The sequence below is a fragment of the Camelus dromedarius genome, chromosome 31 (assembly GCF_036321535.1).
Source record: "Camelus dromedarius isolate mCamDro1 chromosome 31, mCamDro1.pat, whole genome shotgun sequence".
Taxonomy (NCBI): Eukaryota; Metazoa; Chordata; class Mammalia; order Artiodactyla; family Camelidae; genus Camelus; species Camelus dromedarius.
The window spans coordinates 17,992,114-18,014,472 of record NC_087466.1 but is presented as its reverse complement, the minus strand read 5'-3'; the positions used below and the strand labels follow the sequence as shown (position 1 = coordinate 18,014,472).

General features: G+C 39.7%; 1 protein-coding gene across 2 annotated transcripts; it reads right to left on the bottom strand.

Moving 5' to 3' along the window:
- Positions 1-1,088: 1,088 nt before the first annotated feature.
- Positions 1,089-20,295, bottom strand: ANAPC7 (anaphase promoting complex subunit 7). Of its 2 annotated transcripts, none has more exons than XM_010995873.3 (11): positions 20,095-20,295; positions 16,295-16,481; positions 14,240-14,359; positions 10,902-11,013; positions 10,428-10,581; positions 9,538-9,680; positions 7,729-7,846; positions 6,941-7,137; positions 4,485-4,709; positions 3,671-3,821; positions 1,089-1,955 (listed from the first exon to the last, which is right to left on the bottom strand). In XM_010995873.3, exons 1-11 carry the CDS (start codon positions 20,292-20,294, stop codon positions 1,766-1,768), a joined length of 1,797 nt encoding a protein of 598 aa, XP_010994175.1. In that variant the 5' UTR covers position 20,295; the 3' UTR covers positions 1,089-1,765. The 2 variants fall into 2 exon arrangements, with proteins under 2 accessions (XP_010994175.1, XP_031298540.1); XM_031442680.2 differs by having other exon boundaries at positions 16,295-16,506; positions 20,095-20,222.
- Between the last annotated feature and the right edge of the window lie 2,064 nt (positions 20,296-22,359).

Genomic DNA, 22,359 nt, shown 5'->3' with positions numbered 1-22,359 from the left:
GACTGCCAAGGTGGAAATGCTGCAGGTGCAAGGGACCTGAGGAATCCAGTGCAGGGTGTTGCTGGGATGGAGGGGTCTGGGATGGACAGGCCAGACTGATCCAGGGGGTCCTGGCAGAGATGAAAGGGGAGGATGAGGGTGCTGATGGAACGCGACACACAGGCTTGGGCTCCAAGGCACAGCTTGACCCCGAGGGAATCTCAGGGGTTATGGTGGTGAGCCAGACATGCAGAAACAAGATAAGGAGGGTGGGGCTGGGCTTCTTCCCAGAGAAGAGGAGGAGGTTTCACCTTTTCTCCCAGAGCACTGACTGAAAAAGGCTGCTCAGAGGCGAGCTGAGGAGGGACATGAGGCTGCATCCTGCAGTGAGCACTAAAGTCAATGAGCAGTGTCTTCTCTGGGCTGCAGGTTTCCCTGGCATGACTCCCACTGCCTGCTGGGCTCGTTAGGAACTGCTCCACCAAAAACGATGCTGCCCAGGCTTTGGTTCTCATACTGAATTAACAGTAACTTTTTGTCCATTTTAAATCGTAGTTATCTGATGTTCTAAGCTCCTAAACTACTGCACACTTCTGTTTTTATTTTAGGACAGAACTTTCCATTTATGTCAAATTCACATTTTGTACTTTTCACTAATTTTGTTTCAATGAGAATTTGGGGTTAGCTGTACCACTCCCACCACCTTCACCTCCAAATTAACTATATAATCAAAAGTACTGCGTCTTAAACAAGGAGGAGAGGTTGGGTAAAGTCTCCCGGTATCCAAGCCAGAGAATGAGCTCCCCTGCTGACCCCATAATAGAATACTAAAACCAGACACCAACTTTAGCACCCCTGACAGAGATGGTCAGAATCAGTCTAAAATCTGGCCAAGGACTCTCCCTGGGGAATTCACCAATTGAAAATGCAAATGGATGAAACAGCTTATCACCTGAGGTTCCCATTTGGGAGTCCTCCAGGCTCCCAGCATTCTGGGAAGAAAGGAAGTCTATTTATGGCAAATAATTCTAGGGCCCAATCAATGCACTGTAAATAAGAGACCAAAAAAAGAATCCATAAAGGCTTCCATTCTGATCAACCCAACACCATTACTGTACAAAAAACAGTTTTATTAGTTAATTACCCCAGGTGCGGCCTTTGTTCATGCTCTAGGTCACACTTATTTCTCAGATCCAGGCCAGGCTCATAGGCAAGTTACTAGATTAGCAAATAGGAAAATTGTTCTGCAAAATAGCAACTGTCAGCTTAAGGCATTACTAACATTGCAGAAGGAAGCAGGTTACTGGGAAAGTTTGGACAACCCAGGATGATGATTTCTGGAAGAGGAAAGCCTCTCTGAAAGGGCCAGCCCATGCTGCTGTTGGGAGATGACACTCTTGCTCTGGGTAACAGGTCACTCTTTTAAACCCATCCACAACATCACAGACAAAAACACTGTCTATTCCTCGAGCTTTCAGATTTAGAAATTCGTTCTAGAAAAAGCACTCTGCCCCAGAAGCCCCGACACATCCACGGGCCTCTCTGAGTGCTCACTTGGTCCTCCCTGGCTGGAGCAGGGGAGGATGGAGATATATGGAAGGTTGGTCAGGCTCAGTTTTTAAAAATGAAGTCGCTACTAGTAATACGGAGCAAGGGGCAGAGACCCCTGCTGCAATCACATGCTGAATCATGGTCCTCCCAGAGAGCGGGCTCCTACAGGTTCCTTCAGTCCATGGAAGTGCTCAGAGCAGGGCAGGCCAGTGTGGCCACGGAGCTGCTGCCTGCCTCACTGCATGCCGAACCACTGCTCCTGGTCAGCCCACTGGGCCGCCTCACTGTCGCTGCCCTCCAGGTCCCCTTCTTCCCCACTCCCTTCCATGTCGTCCACATCCTCCTCCTGAGTGGCATCCGTAGGACTCTCCTCCTTCTCCATCTTCTGCATCCCCTCTAGAGACTTCTGGTCATTGGGGTCCAAACTAGGGGACAACAAAACAAAGGAGAGGCCTGAATCTCTGCCTTGCTTCTTGCTGGCTGATGTGTCATCTCCCTGGCACGGCAGTGAAATGACCACCCAGTCACAGAGAAACTGCTAATGCCCGGCCTCTCCAAACAACTCCAGCTCCATAGGCAGGACTGAGGGAATCCACCACTAGAAGTGAAAAAAGGCATCTTGTCCTAAGTTTTAGAATTCTCAATTTGAGTTTTCTCCATGTATTTCTTAAACCTTTTCACACTTTTCACCCCTAGCATTCTGCTAGAGGAAGATATTAAATAACACAATGAAAAAGTAGCAAGCAATCATTAACAGAAAATTTCAACTGTAATTTCTTAACAATATTGGGTTTTTTAAGCTACAAGGTTACAAAAAATACTTATTTTTCTGTGAGTAAAATTGTTCCATGTTCTTATGATACAATTAAACATATCAACACTTAAGTAGTCAACCAAAATCATCATGCCTACCATGGAACAGATTTGTCAACTCCTAGGTTAGACCCCAGGACCCAAAGCTATCCCTACCTGGGGATTCAACTTCAGCAGCTGAGAGTCATTACATGTGCCAAAAAGCCTCAGAGTTCAGGTGTTCCAGAACATTTTATTTACTTGGCTCCTAAACATTCTCTCCTCTTGCCTGTTGTGACCAACACCTAGGCCAGCCAGTGTCCAATCTCTAGCAAATTTTGTCCCTAATGAAAGTCTGCTATTTTATTTCTCATTTGCTTCTGGGCTTCCCAAAAAGCAGATGAAACCCATGCTGGAATCCTGTTCCTACTTATATAACTGTAGGTTGATTTTGTAACATCTCCTCTTCTCTGAAACCTTCCATACAGCTCTCACCCACACCCAGGGCACCCCACCCTCTGCACTCCCACCTTGCCTTCTAGAGACTGCTATGAAAGCACTTAGCACGTGGTATCAATCAGTCTGCAAGTCTGAGACGGAGAGCTCCCGGAATCGCAGCATCCCCAGTGGTTACTGAGATGCCAGGCACATGAGTGGTGCTCAATTGCTGAACAAATAAATGGATGTGATCAGACTCGATTAAAGACAGGGCTCCCCCATAACTTTATAGACACACAGACAACCCTCAAAGAAATCACTTCTGTATTAAGCAGTAAGAATACCACTATTTATTTAGTATTTACTATGTACCAGGCACAGTGCTAAGAGCTTTACATGAAATAATCATTTAATCCTTATTTAATCACTTAATACCTAATAAGGTAGATAGATATAGACAAGGAAATTTGTTAGTAACTTGCCCAAGATAACAGGTGGTAAAGGTAGTATTCTTCAGAGCTTAAGTTCTTAACTACTACAGTAGATAGAAACATGGGAAAGTACTTACAATATTTTGATTTGAAAAAGCAGAATATAAAATATATACTACATATTAACCCTATAAAAATATGTATATGTGTTGACCAGGAAGGCCAGGAAGATGATCTACACAAATGAAAACAGATGTTATAGTGGTGTGGCTGGTTTGAGTGAGAGTTCTTTAATGTTAAGATACCTTAAGAAAAAATTTTTAGAAGTCATAAATTCACAAACAGCTCTTCTACCATTACTACTATTACTCTGTTTTCAACCGTGGGCACAAAGCTTGTGTTTCCAGAACTCCTGTTACATTGTCTCCTGCCTCCTACCCCTCATCGACCTTCCCCACCGCGGGAGGCTAAGTGCCTACCTTAGTGCTATACTATACTGGTCCATTGCTTCCTGATACTCATTGACAGCTACAAGGAAATCTCCTAGGATCCGATGCAGGACACAGTCACTTTGATTAGCTAGAGCATTCCTCAGCAAAGCAATTCCATCTTCGTATTTCTGTTCTCTGCCTGAAAAGAAAAAGACCCGCATTTTCCTACTTACACAACATTTTGAAAATATATTCCCATATCAAGTCATATACACAAAACCACAATAATGACCATAATCCGACATCTACTTATAGATGTTAAGAGAACAGTGGTGTGGCAGGAAGTGAGAACAAGCTCACTGAATTTCTATTCCATTAGGAAATCTGTAGTTGGAGTTCTGATTTTTAAAAATATACTCTTAACCTAAGTTCAAATGAAAAGCCAAAGTGCATTTTATTTGCCAAAGTGGCCCAAATTCAGTTCATCATAAAACAGGACTTAAAAAAACCAAGCTAAAAGGGAAGTCATAGGAGAATCTATATGGGTCAAAACAATGCAAATTGGCTAAAATCAGTTATATTCAGCCCAAACTAGTTCAGGACAAAGTGAGCTGAATAGGTAGTAACCAAGTATAGCTGATTTGAGCCACTCCATAAAACTCAGTCACTGCCAATCCATGCAGGTCTAAGCCAACTACATCTGGCTGTGCTAAATATAAACCAATTCACACGGGCTCAGACCTGCTGCAAAAGCACACACCTGTCTGGTCATCTGTAACCAGCTGGAACTGAGTAATTTAATTGAGATTAGGTTTTACACAATTAACGATGACAAACTCGGAAAAAAACAAGATACACTTACTAAGTAGTTCTGCTTTTTTCACCACAGCCTTAATGTAATCCGGCCTTTGGGTCAGGGCTTTATCTAATAAAGTTTTGGCTTTCTCCTGTGTCACTGGGTCTTCAAGACAAACGGTGGCTAAAAGGGTAAGGGTCTGTGCATTTGCTCCTAGAGTTTTGTAAACATTGTTAGCCATCACCATTGCTTCACGAATGCTGTTGGAGGCTAAGTAACATTCGATGAGACCTGAAAAAATGTAACACAGAAAGTTCAACCACATTACCATTCCCAGTCATGTTTCCACTCTGACAAGACTTCCAAACTGCAAACCTTCCAAGTTTCAAAGGGCAGGCCAGGGGAAAACTGACAGTGAGATCAGACTGGAGGGTATGTTGACGGAATAACTAAGAAGTACTCTTCCCCAGAGCACTTGATGGATGTGGAAAAAGCCTGCACTGCAAAGGCACCTTCATTAAGTGAAGGAAATATGCATAAGTAAACCATAGCATGGAGGCAGCCTAGCTGAGTGTTAGAGGAACAAGGGTGACACTTTTCATTAACTGAAACCACCAAAGTTGAGGTTTCCAACAAAACCCAAGGTTTCACTGCCTCTTAACAAGCTGTTAATTTCCAGCTGTGCTCAGTCCCCTTTAGTCCTACCTTTAAGGTGGCGGGGCAGGGGGAAGGGTCCTACAGTCTAAAGTGAATGTCCAGATCTCACAACTAAAGGACCTAGGGAACAACCTAAGAAGAAAGGCAGACTTATACAATTGAAACATAGAAATTATCTCAAAAGACATTTGCTGATGGCTTCCTTGAACTAGATGGACCAAATATACTGAGACCAACAGCTCCTGCCTCTTTTCATACCTACGGGAAGATGCTCCATGGCGACACTTTAAGAAGAGTCAACTCAACTCTTCATGCCAAGAAGTCAAGGGGAACAGAGGAAGTACTTTTTGGTACAAAGCACTCATCAAAACAAAAAAAACAGCTTAAACCCCAAACCCACACACTCCCTGGCAGATTTTCTCGGCATACTCCTCCACCCTAGCAGCATTTATAACTCTTGTGCACATTCTACCACACACTATGGTTACTTAACCAGAAATTACCTAACTCCTAAGGGTAGTATATTGGATTCAGAATATGGCTCTTTGCAATTACTTATTGCATAACTTTATTTTCCTGCTAAAGCCCCACTGGAACTTCAGAGGGAAATGTTAAGAATGCACCTCACTAACTCAGGGTCCTCACCAGTAAAGGAAGCTCAGCTGAAGGCTGCAAGAAGCACTAAGAGGGCATAACCAGTCACTCCGATCCAAATCTCCAAACTGTAGCTTGAGTGATGGCAGCCCATAAAGCCTCATAGGCTAACTGGGGAACAATTCTAACCACCCTGCGTCCAAGCACTCACTGTGGTGATGGACTTCTTCAACTGCATTCCTGGGCTCTTGTGAAACAGGCACGCAGCAGACAGGAGTTAGCCTGATAAAAGCAGCTGAGAGTCTAGGGAAGCTACAGTTTCAGGATCAAGAATTTAATCTGAAACCAAAAGCTTGGTTTGCTGCAGTTTAAGAACAAATCCACAACTGGCATAGTTCTCTGGCTATCAAAGCAGATTTGTTCTTTCCCTCAACTTTCAAGTTTTCTCAAATTTGAACTCACCTTCCTGTTAAGAGCAAATCATTTCTAGACTCCTGGGTTTATTTTTAAATTCTTGTAAAAATATGCTTTGGAGGAACTGCATCTTGTAAGATCTATTTTAACATCTGTGACAGAGTCACCAAATGTTGCTGAAGCTGGCAGAGCTTTGAACTCCTAGGGTCAGTTCACATGAACTTAAAATAGTACATAACGAAACAAAGTCTGACCCTGATCATGCCCAATCTGGAGGTCACAATGAACTGACCAGTTCCCACAATGAACACTGTCATATGGATATGGAGTTATCCAATGAATAATACTTCTGGCCCAAAGTAAGGCAACTGTTAAAAAAGGAATAAAGACATAACCAAGTAATCTAGCACAATGCCAGCAGAGAGAGTAACATTAATGAGTGGGCCATGTTTGAGAAACAAAACAAAATAAAACAATAAAGGACAAAAAAACCACCCCACCCTTACCAAAAATCACGGGAAAAAAAGAACAAGAAAAATAGATTCTGAAAGTATGGAGTGACAAGTCCACTGAAAGCCCTAAAATGAATTTAGGATATCTAATGCTGTGGTTCCCAAACATTTCTGCACACTGGTATTACCTGTGATCTTAAAAAAAAATACTGACACCCATATCCCAACCCCCAATATTCTGGCTTAAATGATACTGGATTGACCTGGCATCAGGATTTTCAGAAGTTCTCCCAGAGGACTCCAATCTCAACAAAGTTTGGGAACTGCTAGCCCAAGAAAACCTTCCATCTGAGTGCTGTCGCCACACTTACAGATTCACATTATTCATCTATTTTTTCATCTTACCTTCATAACAATCTAAGCGACAAGGTGCAAGACGTATAGCCTCCCGAAAGTGGATTATTGCTTCCTGGACTCTGCCCATGTTCCTAAGTGCTGCTCCCTTAAGTAGCAAAGCTTGAACACTATTACTGTTCAGCTGAATGGCCTTGGCTCCTAAATAGAGGGCTCGGGAGTAGCGTTTACTATAGAAGCTATGACACCTGGAGGAGAAAACAACCAAATGTTATCTGAAAGAAGACTGTAAAGAAACTTCAACCAAAAGTAAAAGAGAAGGAAAACCAAAGAGAAGGCATTCTACATGATCCTTACTACAAACCACTTATAACTTTAGCCTAAGATATTAGTGAAAAAACAGAACAAAAAATCTACTGAATATTTTTAAAGGGGAACTCTTGATATGGAAAGGGAAAAATTATAAAAAATGATCTGAATATGTTATCAGATGAGAGACGTTCAGAGAATTTGTAAAGCCAGGGCAGTAACACAGCAGCACAGCTCCTGGCCTGCTCAGGACTGACTGACTCCCGCAAGCAGGTCCAGTGCTGAGCATGATGCATTCACAATCTCAGTTAATACCTACCCCACAAGGCAGGGTTTTTAATTTTCATTTTCCAAGTGAGAAAACAGAGAGGTTAATAATGCCTCCAAAGTTGCAAAGAGACCCATGATTTGAATCCAAGTCTGATTACCCTTAAACCAGTGATTTCAACCTATATTCTACTTAGGAGGAACCACAATTTCCTAAAGAAATCTACTGAAAACTGGGAAGAGAAATGAATGCATAAACATACCCAGAAACCACCCAGGGTTCTGCATGTTGATCAGAAATATTAAAAAGGCGGCAGCCAAGGTTCTCCACATCCTCCAGCCGCCCTTCTCGTGCCAGGAGGTAGCCATATACATCCATTCCTACAAAGGAAGAAGCAAACAAAGCACCAAGGGTCCTTTATAAAGAAGCAGCACTGGAGCCCACACACTGAGGCCCCAGCTCCTGCAGGGTCTGCTTTCTGCTATCATGAGCTCCTCCCACCAGCATTCTGTTTCCTACAGAATGACTATTAAAAGAGAAAACGCATCCAAAGGGGAAAAAAGCAAAGGAGAGAGAGGACCTACCTCCCAACTTGAAAGCTTGTTATTTTCAGGAACTATCTGGCCCTACATCCTGTGGTGTGGTAAGACAGCCATCCTAACTCATAACCAGAAAAGGCCCAAAAAAAGGCACCAAATAAATTCTCTCTTCCAAGAGGTCTAGGCATAGTCAGGAGTACACATTTAATATGCCAGTTAGTCTCAGAAAAAATTAGCCTATTCCACAAAAAGTATCCAGTTTCTTCCGGAGTCTAGTTCATTTAAGATCATCCCCCTGCCCTCCACCCCACTTCCCGCTTTAGTCTCACTCATGATCTATAAAAACGGCTCCATGTTCACTGTCACCCATCTCTTACCACCATTCCCCTCCATTCCTTGCTAGTCCTTCAGATTTGCAGGAAAATGTCTCTCAAACCCAGATTACTACAACACTCCCTGCTGGCCCCTGGAATCAGATCTGAGCAAATTCAAGTTGCTGACTACTGCCAGACTAGTACTTCTAAAACACCATTTTCATTAAGACTATGGGAGTTTGGGGAAGAGAAATAAGCACTGTGGGGGTGGGAAGGGTATAGCTCACGTGGTAGAGCACATGCTTAGCATGCACAAGGTCCTGGGTTCAATCCTCAGTATCTCCTCCGAAAGTGAATAAATAGACCTAATTAACTCCCCCTTCCCCCACCAAAAAAGAAAGGAAGAAAGGAAAGGAAGAAAGGAAGAAAGAAAGAAAGAAGCACTGGGCAGGAGAGAGACCCTGGGCAAACAAATGCATCTTTCTGGATCTGCTTCTTCATCCACATGCTTGTGAAGTTCCCCTCCCTGCTCTCTCATTCTTGTGGCTTAAGAGTCTACAAAACTGTTTATTGTCACAAGGCCATATTTTTCTCATGGCCTTTTTTGGGCCTATACAAGCAGACTTGCCTGTCTACCCGACCTTATTTCCCACCACTATTCCTAAGCACATATCCTTCACTACCAGTCAACGACAGCCATCCTCTGGGAGTCCTTGTGGTTTACGCCCCTTCAGCAGCAATCATCTTTTAGATAAAGGATTTTTTGTTGTTCACTTCTAATTACTTTCTCTAGTCACCTTATCCCTTTCTTAATATCTGGTCACTTACTCCTTTTTAACTATATTTAAGGACACAGTAAAGCTAAATTCCCTAAAAGGATATTATGGTTCTGGGGATGCCATCCAAATTCTCAGTCAGGCACATCATAAATTTATAAATCATAAGGAGGGGCTATGATCCCTCCCCAAAGAAAAAAAGCCAAATAATGATCTGTGGGGAGATGACACTTGAATGCAAGCAAAAACAACTGCTCAAAATGGAATTACCCAAGTGTTAGACACATGTGTCAGGAGCTAAAAAAAAGGTAAAATGCTACTGCAATAAATTTTATAGAATATTTCTATGAAAAATGCTATCAGAAGATCATGCCTCATTTTCTCCCTATCTTCTGACTTGCCCCTCTGCAGCCACTTCCACCCTGCCCCAAGAATTACTTACCCTTTATCAGATAAGGATCCAACATCTGTGCCTGTTCAAACTTGAGGACAGAGTTTTTATTGTCTCCAGCTCTGAAGTACAGGTCTGCTAAGCTTCCCAGCAGGTCCACGTTATCTCTCAATAAGGACTTTTTCTCTAGTGAACTTTAAGATATTAAATATTGAACCTTAAAATCTATTGTAAATCCTCTCAGTTGTTGAATCTGGGTGATGAGCATTTGGGTATTTTGTGTTATGTATGAAGTTCTTCACACACAAAAAAAACTTCTAAACAAACCACTTTACTAGATTTTCTTTTTCTGAGATTATAACTTAAAACAAGTTATACAAAGTATGATACAATAAAGTTATAAATAGTATTTTTTCTATATCAGAATAAAGCAAATATCTCTCTTATCACCTAGAAAGAACTTTCTGGTTACAGTTTTTCAGAGGACAACATACACTACATGGCACTAAATGTAATGTCAACCAAATGACTTTACACAACACAAACTGTACTCTTTTGTCCCTGGACTTTACCTGACTAGAAAGAAAATCCCAGTCCTGAGGCAACTCAGCTCAGATGCTGCAATAAACCATGCTTCTGGGGCATCCAAACAGATGTTTCTTCTAGGTTCAAGAATGACACACCATGGCAATCTGTTTTGCAAGGGTTACTACTTTTGCAAGTTCAGAGCTGAACTCAGTTCAAATTTATGTTTAGCAGGTCCTCAAAAGAGATTATTACATTTGGGACCTCAGTATATTAAGAGACTAACAAAGCCCAAGGACAACTGGCTGTAACACCATGAGATAAGCATCTCATTTTTGTTTTGTTAATTTAGATACATCAGACCTTCAAGCAAAGAAAGGGCCCCAAGAATATTGAATTAACTTTGTGGCTCTCACCAGATGGTATTGATTGCTCTTGAGTTGTCACCAGTGTGCACAAAAGCATACGCTTTGATCCACACAGAGAGCCAATCCAAGTTAGGCACAGTCTGGATCACATTCATCGTCATTGATGCCACTTCTGCACCTTTTACAGAAAGCGACAGCAAACCTAATCCAATGGAAAGCAGAAGAAAGAAGGTGAGGCATAGCATCCTTTTTCTATGATGCAGGAAGCAACAGGTCACCCTTTCCCTAGGCTGTAAGGCAACTCTTTCCCTAGTCTAAGCAAGATGCATATGACAGAACTACAGTATTTCTTGATCAGTGAAAGAATTCATGACAACAGTAATCTACTGACTCACTCTCTGGAGGTGAGAGGCATAGGCAACTTTTAAAAAGTAAAGTTATCCTAATATACAGCCAAGATTGAGAGCTATTATCTTAGAGTCAGTCAACACTCTACGAAAACAGGCAGAGAGCGACCTATACCTAGAATGGCATCAAGGGCTAATGGGCACTGCCTCAGTACTTCCTTATAGCTGGTGACTGAAGGGCGCTCCTGACCAGCCTTCTTATACAGATTTGCCAGCATCATGTTTATCTGTAATAAAAACAGACAGTATGGTAAGTGTACGTTGAAAAAAAAAAAAAAAACTCACCATCAATAAGTCCTGATTTTTATTTTCAGCTACTCTACTTTTTACCAGAAAATCTACCCACAGCCCTGTGGAAATAAACAAAGTCCAACCCCATTCTTCAAACCAAAGACAAAATTACTACCTTTGCTTCTCCTATGTCCTCCCATTTCTAAGAGGAAAGTCGAATTCCTCTCACTTACCCAACCAAAAGGTCCAATAATATCTGGACCAAAGATGCTGCCTCTGGAAACGAAGTAACATTCATTTGAGAAATGTTACAGAATTCTAATTACCTTGATCCTTTATTGATCTTAAGACAGAAGATGAACTACCCTAGAAGTGCTTATTTACATTACTTTATTATTTACTTGTTTTTTATATTTTAAGTTCACATATTTTAAATGTAATTAATATCAAGGCATAAGAAAGTAAGGAATTCTTAACATAGCTTCTTAAAAAATATCAGACGAATTTTCCCCAAAAAAGGAAATGACAGATACAGAAGTAAAATACTTGGCTTCTCTCTGACATGTAGTCTAGCAGCTTGACTCTAGCCTTTCTAGTGCTTAAAGTTTTGACCCATAGGTACTGTCTGACTCATCAAAGTCATGCTACGAAAGTCAAACTAACTAATCTCTAGAGGCAACAATGATCCAGAGACTAGTTACACTATTTAAATCCAGGAAATGCGCTTTTAGCACAATTCAAATATATAACTCAGTAAAACTATTAAAATAACCCTTCCTAAAAACACAATAGGGGAAATTTGAGAAAACTTAAAAGTTCCAAAGATTGTAGAAGTTACAGGGAAGGGATTAATTATCTCAATGGTACAAAGAGAAAAACACAATATTCCAATTTAAAATTAATAAATCTTAAATGCAACATAATGTTTGCCAGATCATTAACCTAAGGAAGTAGTCAACGTGAGGGCACAAAAGAAAAAAGTCAATCCCCAATCTCTTCAATTATCTGTAGCTTGGTATGCCAGGTATTTACTCAAAAGAGTGACTCTGAAGATGAAGAACATCTGTTCCAACTACGAACTTATAGTATATAAAACAATCTAGTATGGCATTAATCCATACTGATTCAAACAATGAAATAATGAAATAGTAGAAATAAAAACTACTTTTTATTTGGCCTCAGATTTTTTCCATTTTAGGCTATGTTGAAATGCAAAAAAAAGATACTTAAAGGAAAACTCCAGTACTGGTATCAATACTTTAGAAGAATAAAAGGCAAATTTAAGATTCTCTCTTGACTGCTTGTTATTAACAAACCGTGACTGACTAACCACCTGTCTCAACAAATATTAAAATTCCCTTTAAACTACCTAACACTTTGAAAGAGTGAGTTTTGAGTACTACCTAGTAAGAAAGTCAATTTTTTAATAGATCCTTACTTGGGTACATCATAAAGCTGTGTTCTGCCAGTTACAAACACAAGCAGTCATTTTTTTAAAAACTGAGTGAGAAATTGTTTGTTGGTATGTTTACTGTTAAAAGTTGGAGATTTTCCAAGATATAATAATCTTACACTGGAATTTTCCTTTAAAATGTGAAGGAATGTGTGGTGGTGTTTACCATACATTAACAGACGTTCATTTAGACGTATTTTGACTCACTTCCTTGTCCTTTACACAGACTGAGAAGCCAGTTAACTCCCTAACGGACAAGAAAGAAAAACTGTAAATATTATATGTTTATGTTTGAGCACACATCTTTGTTTGCTCCTGGCTACAATAGCTCTACAGAATGAAGGATATGTACTCCTAACAAATGTGGACTTCTCTAGCCCCTCCTAAAATGATGGCTGTAAACGCCAAAATGTTGGATACCACAAAGCTTCTTCGTCATTAATCATTTTCAAAAAATGTCCCCAAACTCCCTCAAGTCATCAAGGAGGAAAACACAGTACATTTCCAATCAGGTAAGGAATAGGTACCATTCAAAGTTTATAAGCAAATGACATTTTCTAAAAGAAGACATTCTTCATATGCACAAAAAGTTACTCTTGGGACAAGACTTTCGTAGCATACCAGAACGTAAGTTAGTATATAGCATCCAGTTTATTATGAAACAAATTAGTCTGTAACGTACTTACAGATGTTTTTAATAACAGCTACCACCATAAAACATACTGAGGAAATAGCTTAATTTTAAAAATGTAAATGTAAATCCTCAACATGAGCAGATGCTTAAACACGTTCTCATCAAGTCTGATTGGTTACTTTTAAAATTCAGCAACACTGGGTGAAAAACACACTAACTAATAAACACACCAAGTCCCTACTGCTTAGATTTCTTTTCTTTTAAGGGAAAGAAAATGTACACAGGTATCATATATATAAAATTCCTTATTGTTAAGTACAAGTTTCACAGAACAGCTTTTCAATGAAATGAGGAAGGCAGGTGACATGAGAGTATGTGTTAGAATACTAAATACTGATGTGAATTCAATCCTAAGAGCAGAGATTTTTGTTTTTCTAAACTGAACTTCAAAAAAAGACTGTAATCAAAGATGCACAATATAGTACTCCTCATAGAATACTTTAGAAAGTATTCTCACATTCATGAACTTAATTTATAACAGAGAAAGTAGTAGTATCCTCATTTTATAAGTAAGAAAAAACACGGTAAAGCCAGATTGATAACTTGCCCAACTTCACACTGCACACAGCTTGTATGCCCTAAACTCAGACAAAACACCAGATCTTTTCATTTCAGTTGAAGGTGTTCTATACACTATAATATGTTGCTAAACCAATACAAATACAATTCTACACACAAATAAGTACAAACAGATGTTGTAGTCTTGATTCTGAAAATGAACAGATTAATACACATTATCAAATGGGTATACCTAGAGAATGCAAAAAAATGAGGTTCTTAAAAAGTATTGTTGCCACCTGGAAGTGTACTGCAAATAATATTTCCTACAACAAGAAACACCAAAGAATAAACATTTATATTCTTCAGCTACCATTTTCATCAGCCGAATTTTCACGTTCTCATAAGAAAGTTACTCTTCTATCTCTGAACGGAAAGAACAGGGGGAAAAGTGAGAACTGGAGACAAGGGTGAAACGTTCAGATGGACTCCCTAATGCACGGAGAAAACACGGAGGAAGAGGGCTGGAAGGACTGGGGAAAAGAAAAATATGTAACAAATTATTAATTCAACTTACTTTGGGAGTTCTTTGTCTTGAAGGGATCCCATCAAGTATAGCAATGGCATCTTTATCTTGTTTTAGCATTGTATAACATTCAGCCATTTTGTATTTTACTTCAATTTCAGATGGAAGACACTAAGAGGAAATGAAAACATCTCTTCAAAATATTACTTCAGTAGTATGTTAAACATAGTTACCATATGATCCAACAATTCTGCTTCTACGTATACAGCCAAGAGAACTGAAAATATATATCCACACAAAATTCTGCACACAAATGTTCACAGCAGCATCAACAAACAAAAAGTCTTTTGGAAATAACCCAAATGCACATCAACTAATTAACAGATAAAAGATGGCACTTCCATACAACGGAACATTATTCCACAATAAAAAGGAAAAAAGAACTGATTCATGCTGTAACATGGATCAACCTTGAAAACATTATGCTAAGTAAAAGAAGCCAGCCACAAAAGGCCACATACTGTACAATTCCACCCAGAACAGACAAATCGAGGCAGAAAGATTAGTGATTCTCAGGAGCTGAGGATGTAATGGGCACAAGGTTTTTCAAGGGTGATGAAACTATTCTGGAATTAGACAGTGGTGATGGTTGCAAAATTTTCTTGACTTTCCTAAAACTCGCTGAACTGTGAACTGTATGTTGTGAATTGTATTTCAATTTTTAAAAAATTCTTTAAAGATTAAATGTGTTTAATTCACGTGAAAGATTTAGTATGGTGCATGGCATACTGAATGCTCAAAAAAAGTTAACTGCTTCTAAGAATGAGCCTATGTGGATCATAATACACATGACTCCCATTTAGTGTTGGAAAACAGAGGAAAATCCTGGCAATCAGCTCTTTAATAATAAAAAATAAAGGTTTTACATAAAGAGAAATAACACAAGATGAAAAGCTGCAGGTTTTCAAAAAAAGCAACTACATTAATTTACATCTTTTTTTAATGTGGAAAAATACATAACTTACATAACAATACATGACTTACAATTTCACTCCCAGTTAATTCTACTGACATTCCTTTTAAATATAAGTTGCATATGTATAATTTAAATCTAAAGACAGGTTCAAACTGAAAAGTAAAAGTTCCCCTCTCCCTTAAGCTTTCCATTAAATTTATTTCCTTCACACACACACGCACAATCTTTCACATATTATCCACATATATTTTAGACATACATATGTATCTACAAACTACCCCCTTTAAACAAAAATATTGAATGCACTGCTTCAAACCTTATTTTCTTTACTAATACATAACAGTTCTTTCCAAATGAGCACACACCTCTATCTTGTATTTCCTTTCTTCAACATTTCCAACTCATTCCCTCTTAAGGCTATTCTATAATTTAACTAGACCCTACTGATGAAAACTTTTGCTTCCAGTTTCTTACCGTTATAAACAATGCTTCACTAAGCACCCTTAGTTATTTATCTACCCTGTAAACCTTTGTGAACCTACTATTAAGGGTTAATGTCTAGCAATGGGATGATGCAGAAATCAGAGTTCTCTCCGCTTCATTTACTTAACTAATTATCTGGCAGGATATTCGTAAGATTATTTTATATAAATTTCCCCAGGTAATCACAGTCCCAAGAACTGAGTTACATTTTAAAAGTGTACTTTCATTAAAATTATAAAAACACTCTAGGGGAGTGGGTATAGTTCAGCGGTAGAGTGCAAGCTTTCCATTCATGAGATCCTGGGTTCAATCCCAAGTACCTTCATTAAAAAAAAAAAGCACTTTAGATTTTGAGGTGTTTGTATAAAAGGGAGGAACAATGCATTACTCTGGTTAGAGTCCAGATAATTCACATTTAATTCTATTTTTAGATTCATTTACAAAGTGAATTTTGCTTTTAGTCCTTAATGCTTGGTTGAATGCATTCTTGCATCTAAGTGGTTTTTCATCTCTGGTTCTCCAGTCAGCTCCCCTTTAAAGTTACTTTTAGTCTACATCTAATCAGTGGTCTTTTAAATTCCATGAACCTCTCTTGCTCTCAAAACAAAAACAAAACAAAAACACATCACACGTCTATCTCTAATTACCTGACTTTGTGGAGTGGATGCAGAATTTCCAGTTGAAGGTCTCACTTTTGAAGTTTTACTTAGAGCTTTCTTCTGCTGCAAAGCCATGGTGTACTTACTCACAGCATTCCGATATTCCTTATCATGAAACAGAGAATCTGCATGATACACCAAAAGCTGGTACTTCTGAGATGGGGAGAATAACTCACTAGAAAACAAAGAAAGTACACCCCCTACATGGGTTATTCTGAAATGTTACAAAGAACACCCTCCTTAGTGTCTACATAAGACTAGTACAGAACCTTACGTAATGACAGTTTACAAAAAAGTCAATGTACCTTAAGTGCTAGTCCCTAAAATGAGACATGAGTTGTACTTCATGCTAATATCGTCAACATATGTAGAAAATTGCCTTAAAACTGTTCTGTTTAAATGTTTTCCTTTATTTACTATAAAAGCAATGATACCTCTAAATCAAATTCAGTAATACAGAGATATACAAAGAGAAATGCAATACAGTTGACCCTTGAACCCAGGTTTGAACAAGGGTCCACCTATATGGAGATTTTTTCCAGTAAAACATACTGCAGTACTACACCATCCTCAGTTGAATCTGTGGATGCGCACCTGCAAATATGCAGGAAATGCATATACAGAGGGCCAACTATTAGCCATAAGTGGATTTTTGCCCCTAGCCCCCACCCCAAATTCAAGGGTTAACTGTACCTCTTTTCCTCCCCTTCTCTAACCCTCTGAATTTAAGGGTTGGATATATATCCATACTCATATTAAACACGACTTTTTAGGGTAACACAAAACACAACTTAACTAATATTAACGAATATCATCAAAGAAGGGTTAAAGAACCTGGATAAGAGAAACTCACTACTCTGAATCCCTTTTAGCTAAGTGCCGAACAAAAAGAGGTTTGGACAGAACCAAAAACTCTTCAAATACTGAAGAAAATGGGAATACTCAAATACTGAAGTATGAATAGAACAGGATAAGCCAATGGGACAGAGTGGGACAGAATGAAAGAGGATTAGCGTTATTAGATGAATTTTTTTTTTAATAAAAGTAAACTTTACTAGCACTAGAATTTTTGTTTCCTTGAGTCTCAGGGGTTTAAATGGCAGCGTAAAGGAACCAATATATTTCAGAACTTTTTCTTTAACCTTGAATATTGCTCACAAGTGTTATAACTGCCTAGAACTGGCCACCATTCTTAATGGGAAACTCATTTTTAATCTCTAATCCCATCCCTTCCCCAGTTAGAGTTTACATGTTTTTCTTTGACAGGGAAAAGCTACATCCACTTAAAATGAAAGAATAGTCAAAGAATTCTGCAGACTGTTAAATTCTCAACAGACAAAGGACACTCAATAATAGGTACCCTAGACCAGTGGTTGCCTGGGGCTGGGGAAAGTGGGATTGGGGAGTGACTACTAATAGACTTGGGGTTTCTTTCTTGGGTAATGAAAACATTTTGGAATAGACCGTGGTGATGGCCATACAACTCTGTGAATATACTTTAAACCACAGAAATGTATTCTTTAAGAGGGTGAATTTGATGGTATGTGAATTTTAATTTTTTAAAAATCTTTTTAAAAAGGATAGGAAGGCTAAGCACTGGATACAGTTACCAAAGAAAGCAAAGAGTGAATGAACAGTCCAGACATTAAGATCTCTTTCAACTGAGACTGTGTATTTAGTGAGAAATAAAGATTTAAAAGAAAATACTTGATTTGAAAGAAATACTACAGAGAAAGCATTCAGGTATTTTTACATATTGCAGCATATGAATGCTACTTATGAATGCTCAAGTTATCTCTGAAACAGTTCATGAAAAACTGTTAAGTTGTTGCCCCTGGAGAAGGGAACTGGTGGAGTGAGGGACACAACTCAGGAACAGACACTTATCTGCATACCTCTTCAGTACTGTTTGATTTTTTTTAATGTTGTGTATTGGCAATTTAGTAAGAAATTTTAAAATATAAACGATAAAGGTCAGAATTTAAACACCTCCTGAAACTAGGAACCTGGCAGTTTAATCTAACACGAAGAAGCATGGGCTAAGCCTAATCAGACAATCAAACTGCTTCTAACTATCCTGTAACATCTTTGAGAAACAATAGTAACTAACTGGTGCATAGATTCCCACTGGGAAACACTGTATGCTTTGACAATCACTCAGAACCAGGTGAAAGGCTCCAGAATAAACACAGAAGGCTGACACAGACCAGGGCTCCTCACTGTCAACACTAAAGTGGATGGTGGTGAAATGATGGGTCTCACGTGGTGAGGTCCAAAAGCACACTAATGGAAATGAAATAGAAAGCAGCTGCAATGCACTTAAGGGGCCTTTCCTTTCTGACCCAGGCAGCTTCTAGAACAGGCCAAACACATGGGTCCACCCTTAGTAGAAGATTCATTTATAATGCCATTTAGACACAGTACACTGTGGTGGGTCAGAATGGAGACTTTAGTTCAGAAAGACCAAAATCCAGACATGGCAGCTCCTCCACTTACTAGATGTATGAACTTGAACATGGTATTTCGCCTTCCTGAGGTTTCCTGCACTTCCCTAGCACATTCAATAAACGTCTGAGTGCTTACTGCACAAACGCAGTGTTGATTTCACCAGGTGTTGAGTGATACAGAATATAGATCTTAAAAGTTCTCATCACAAGAAAACGAAAAAAATTTCACTATGTGTGGTGATAGCTGTTAACTAGACTTACTATGGTCATTCACAATACACACAAAATTCAAATGATTATTGTACATCTGAGACTAATACATGTCAATTAAATCTCAGTTAAAAAAGTGATGCATACTATAAACAGGGTAAAGGGACAGAATGGTGATGGTAAGGGACAATTCTGATGGCCAGAGAAGAGTTCTCTAGGAGGGATATCTGAGCTGAAACCTAAATGAGGAGGCAGCTCTGAGACGAGGACTCCAAGCAGAGCAGCAAGTGCAAAAGCCCTGAGGTGAGAACGAGGTTGGTGTGTTTAACTAACAGAACAGCCATGGAAGCTGGAGTACAGTGAGCAAAATAAATGCTATAGAGTCGGGGAGAAAGATGTTTGGCCTCATAGGCGGTGAGAAGGAATTTTAATTTAAGAACAATGGAGAAATTAAAGCAGAGGGGCGACAGCCACGCAAGCCTAGAGATAGCCCTATGCTTCATCCGTAATAAGACTAGGTCAACGGCAGCTCTGAAAACGTGAAAGGGGCACGGCGAGTCCTTAAAAAGCGCCACTCCCATCCACCAAGTAAGTCTCCCGCTGTCAGAGACTGCGGGGCCGAGAAAGTGAATCCGACTAAAACACTCAAGGGGGGAAAATACTTCAACCCAGGTGTGGGACGAAGGTCTAAAACCAGGGGACTGGGCTTCTTTGAGCCTCAGCGAGCAAGAAAACGTCCTTCGGGAAAGAACCGAGCAGGGAGGACTCAGCCCAGAAATGGAACAATCTCTATGCCTGGCGACAGGTGCCTCAGGAAAACCTCTGCTCCCAACTTTCCGGAAACCCTCGCCAGGGTCGTCCTCAGAGCCTCCGCCTTCCACTTCTCCAGGCCGCCGCTCGCCGCATCCCCCGCAGGGAACTCATGCCGGCGCCCGGCACAACGCGGGGGCCCAGTGAGCTCAATGGGCGTTCCGAAGTCGGCTCCGCCGGACGAGGCCCTCGCTGACCCCGGAACTTCAGCTTGAGGCCCGCGGCCGCTCCTTCCCGCCAGTCCCCAGGTTCCCCTCACCCCCTCTCCCAAACCGGCGCCGCTTTCTCCTCATCCCCAGGCCGCTCCCCGCCTCAACTCACGGGTTGTTATTACTCATTGTAAGTAACAAGCTGCTGAGGAGCCGCACGTTGGAGTGCAGCCCCGCGGCCGCCATGTCTCGCACATGGTCTATCACGTTCATTCTGCCCAGCAAAGCCGCGGGGAGCTGCGGCAACAGCGCGAAAAGCCGGCTGAAGCTCCTCGGAGAAGACTCCAAAATGGCGGCCTCGCCGGGGTCCATCAGGTCCACACGCGGCGCCGCCCCCAGGATGATAGGCAACTACTGAAATGCCTGAGGGGGGAAAAAAAAAACTCTCAGCGCCTCCCCGTGCCCTACCCCTACAATCCATCCCCCGTAAGGCGAAACAATTTGGCTTTGGGTTTTTTTGTTTTTAGCAAAAGTTATGTCATCATTCTAAGCTGCAAACTTTATTGAGGGCTCACAATGAGCTGGGAAGAAGAGACACCTCAGGATGAGTACATGTTCAATTGAAACGAGTCAGAGGAATTTATGTCTCTCAGAAATTAAAAAATGTATTAACATTTATCATAAATAAAAATTAATATGATAGTAGAGTGCAGGTGAAGAAAAGACTCCAAAAGCTGGAGTTAAAATTTTTAATCAGGCGCCAGGGACAGTCCTAACTGCTTCTACAGCAGCGCTTGAGCACTAGGCTGAAAATGCCACGCCCCCTCTTCTCAGGTGTTGTGCGTACCTGTGGGAGTCGGGCTTCACGGTTTGGATAGACGCCCTGGGTGCAAAGAGGCGTATTTGTACCCTGTGAAATGACTCACTAGCTCAGAGTGAATAAAGGCTAGGCTGAGTTTTAGATGTCCTCTTATGTTTGTAGTGTTATTGTGGTTTTTATTCGCCATTCCCTAGTGATAAATAAAATTGAGCTTCTCATATGCCCATTTGCCATCTGTGTATCTTCTTTGGTGAGGTATCTGCAGAGCTTTTGCCCATTTTTTAGTCAAGGTGTTCGTGTTCTTATTATTGAGTTTTCAGGATTCTTTGTGTATTGTGGATAGCAGTCCTTTATCAGATACATGTTTTGCAAATATTTTCTCCCAGTCTGTGGTTGGTGTTCTTATTCTCTTGACCACCCCCCTCTCTTTTACTTTCAAGAATAATCCTGAAATAAAATGATTAATAATAATAGCCAGAAATAATGATGTCAGTAAGATTTTAGGACCAAAAAAAAAATAATGAATTAATACTTTTTACTTTACCTTCTCCATACTGCACTGTAAATGCAAAATATAGTCAGGTTCATATCTAGATTGATATTTTGTTGCAAAGTCACATATCCGCTGGACCTGGAATAAGCCAACACTCATACACTCAAGAAACATTTTTAGTTGAAATTACTATACGTTTTCCTAAAAAAAATAATTTCTTTCTTCTAACCCCTTGATTCTCTGAATGAAAATTATAGTTTGGACAATTCATTCGATAACTAATGACCTCTCTGCCTTGAATACCTCTTTTTTCACTATATTTAAATCTGTTGTTATTAGTTAACTTTTCTTATCTCTGTAAAACTTGTTTCATGAAAGGGGGAAGAGTGTGGTATGCTTCTTCCCATTCCTGACAATCCTACACCCAATTGGATGACTGGCAACTCAGAAAACAGAAATCTTTTCAATCTTATTCACAATTCTGTGTTCCATGTCTGGCACATAGTAGGTGTTTAATAAATATCTGATAATGGATGAATGAGAAGCATGAGTCATTTGCCTCATCACTTAATTATATGTAAAAATGCTTTATAAATCCTGAAACACCATATGAATGTAATAAATCATAACACATTCATTGTTAATTGATTTTGCCTCCCATCTTCTGGTTCTTCACTGTACATTCATTCAACATATATCTATTATGCACCTACTCAGTGCCACAAATTGTTCTAGACAATAAGAATATAGCGGAACAAAATTCATGTTCTTATGGAGCTGACATTCCAATGAGGGAACACAAACAGTAATAAGTAATACAAATAGTATATGAGAAAGTAATAAAACATACTAAAGCATTTATGGAAGAAAGGATGTCTACGGTTTACTTTAAATAATTCAATTTGAAATATATTGAAAACTAGATATTAGTGTATTGAGTCCCCATGCTTCAATAATTATCTACATATGACCAATCTTGTTTCATTCCCCAGGCATGAAATAAAATAATTTACTTCAAAAGAGAAGCAAATTTTAGACATTATATAATTTTATGCACAAATATTTCAGTATTCTCTAAAAGAGAAAGACTCCTTGTTAAACAAAATGACTGTGCCATGATTACT

Coding starts and splice junctions, on each gene's coding strand:
- ANAPC7 (XM_010995873.3), bottom strand. CDS start 20,294: ATGGACCCCGGCGAGGCCGCCATTTTGGAGTCTTCTCCGAGGAGCTTC. Junction 11,014..14,239: donor CAAGACAAAGAACTCCCAAA/GTAAGTTGAATT, acceptor TTTTTATTACAG/ATAAACATGATGCTGGCAAA. Junction 7,138..7,728: donor GAACCCTGGGTGGTTTCTGG/GTATGTTTATGC, acceptor TTTCTCCTCCAG/GTGTCATAGCTTCTATAGTA.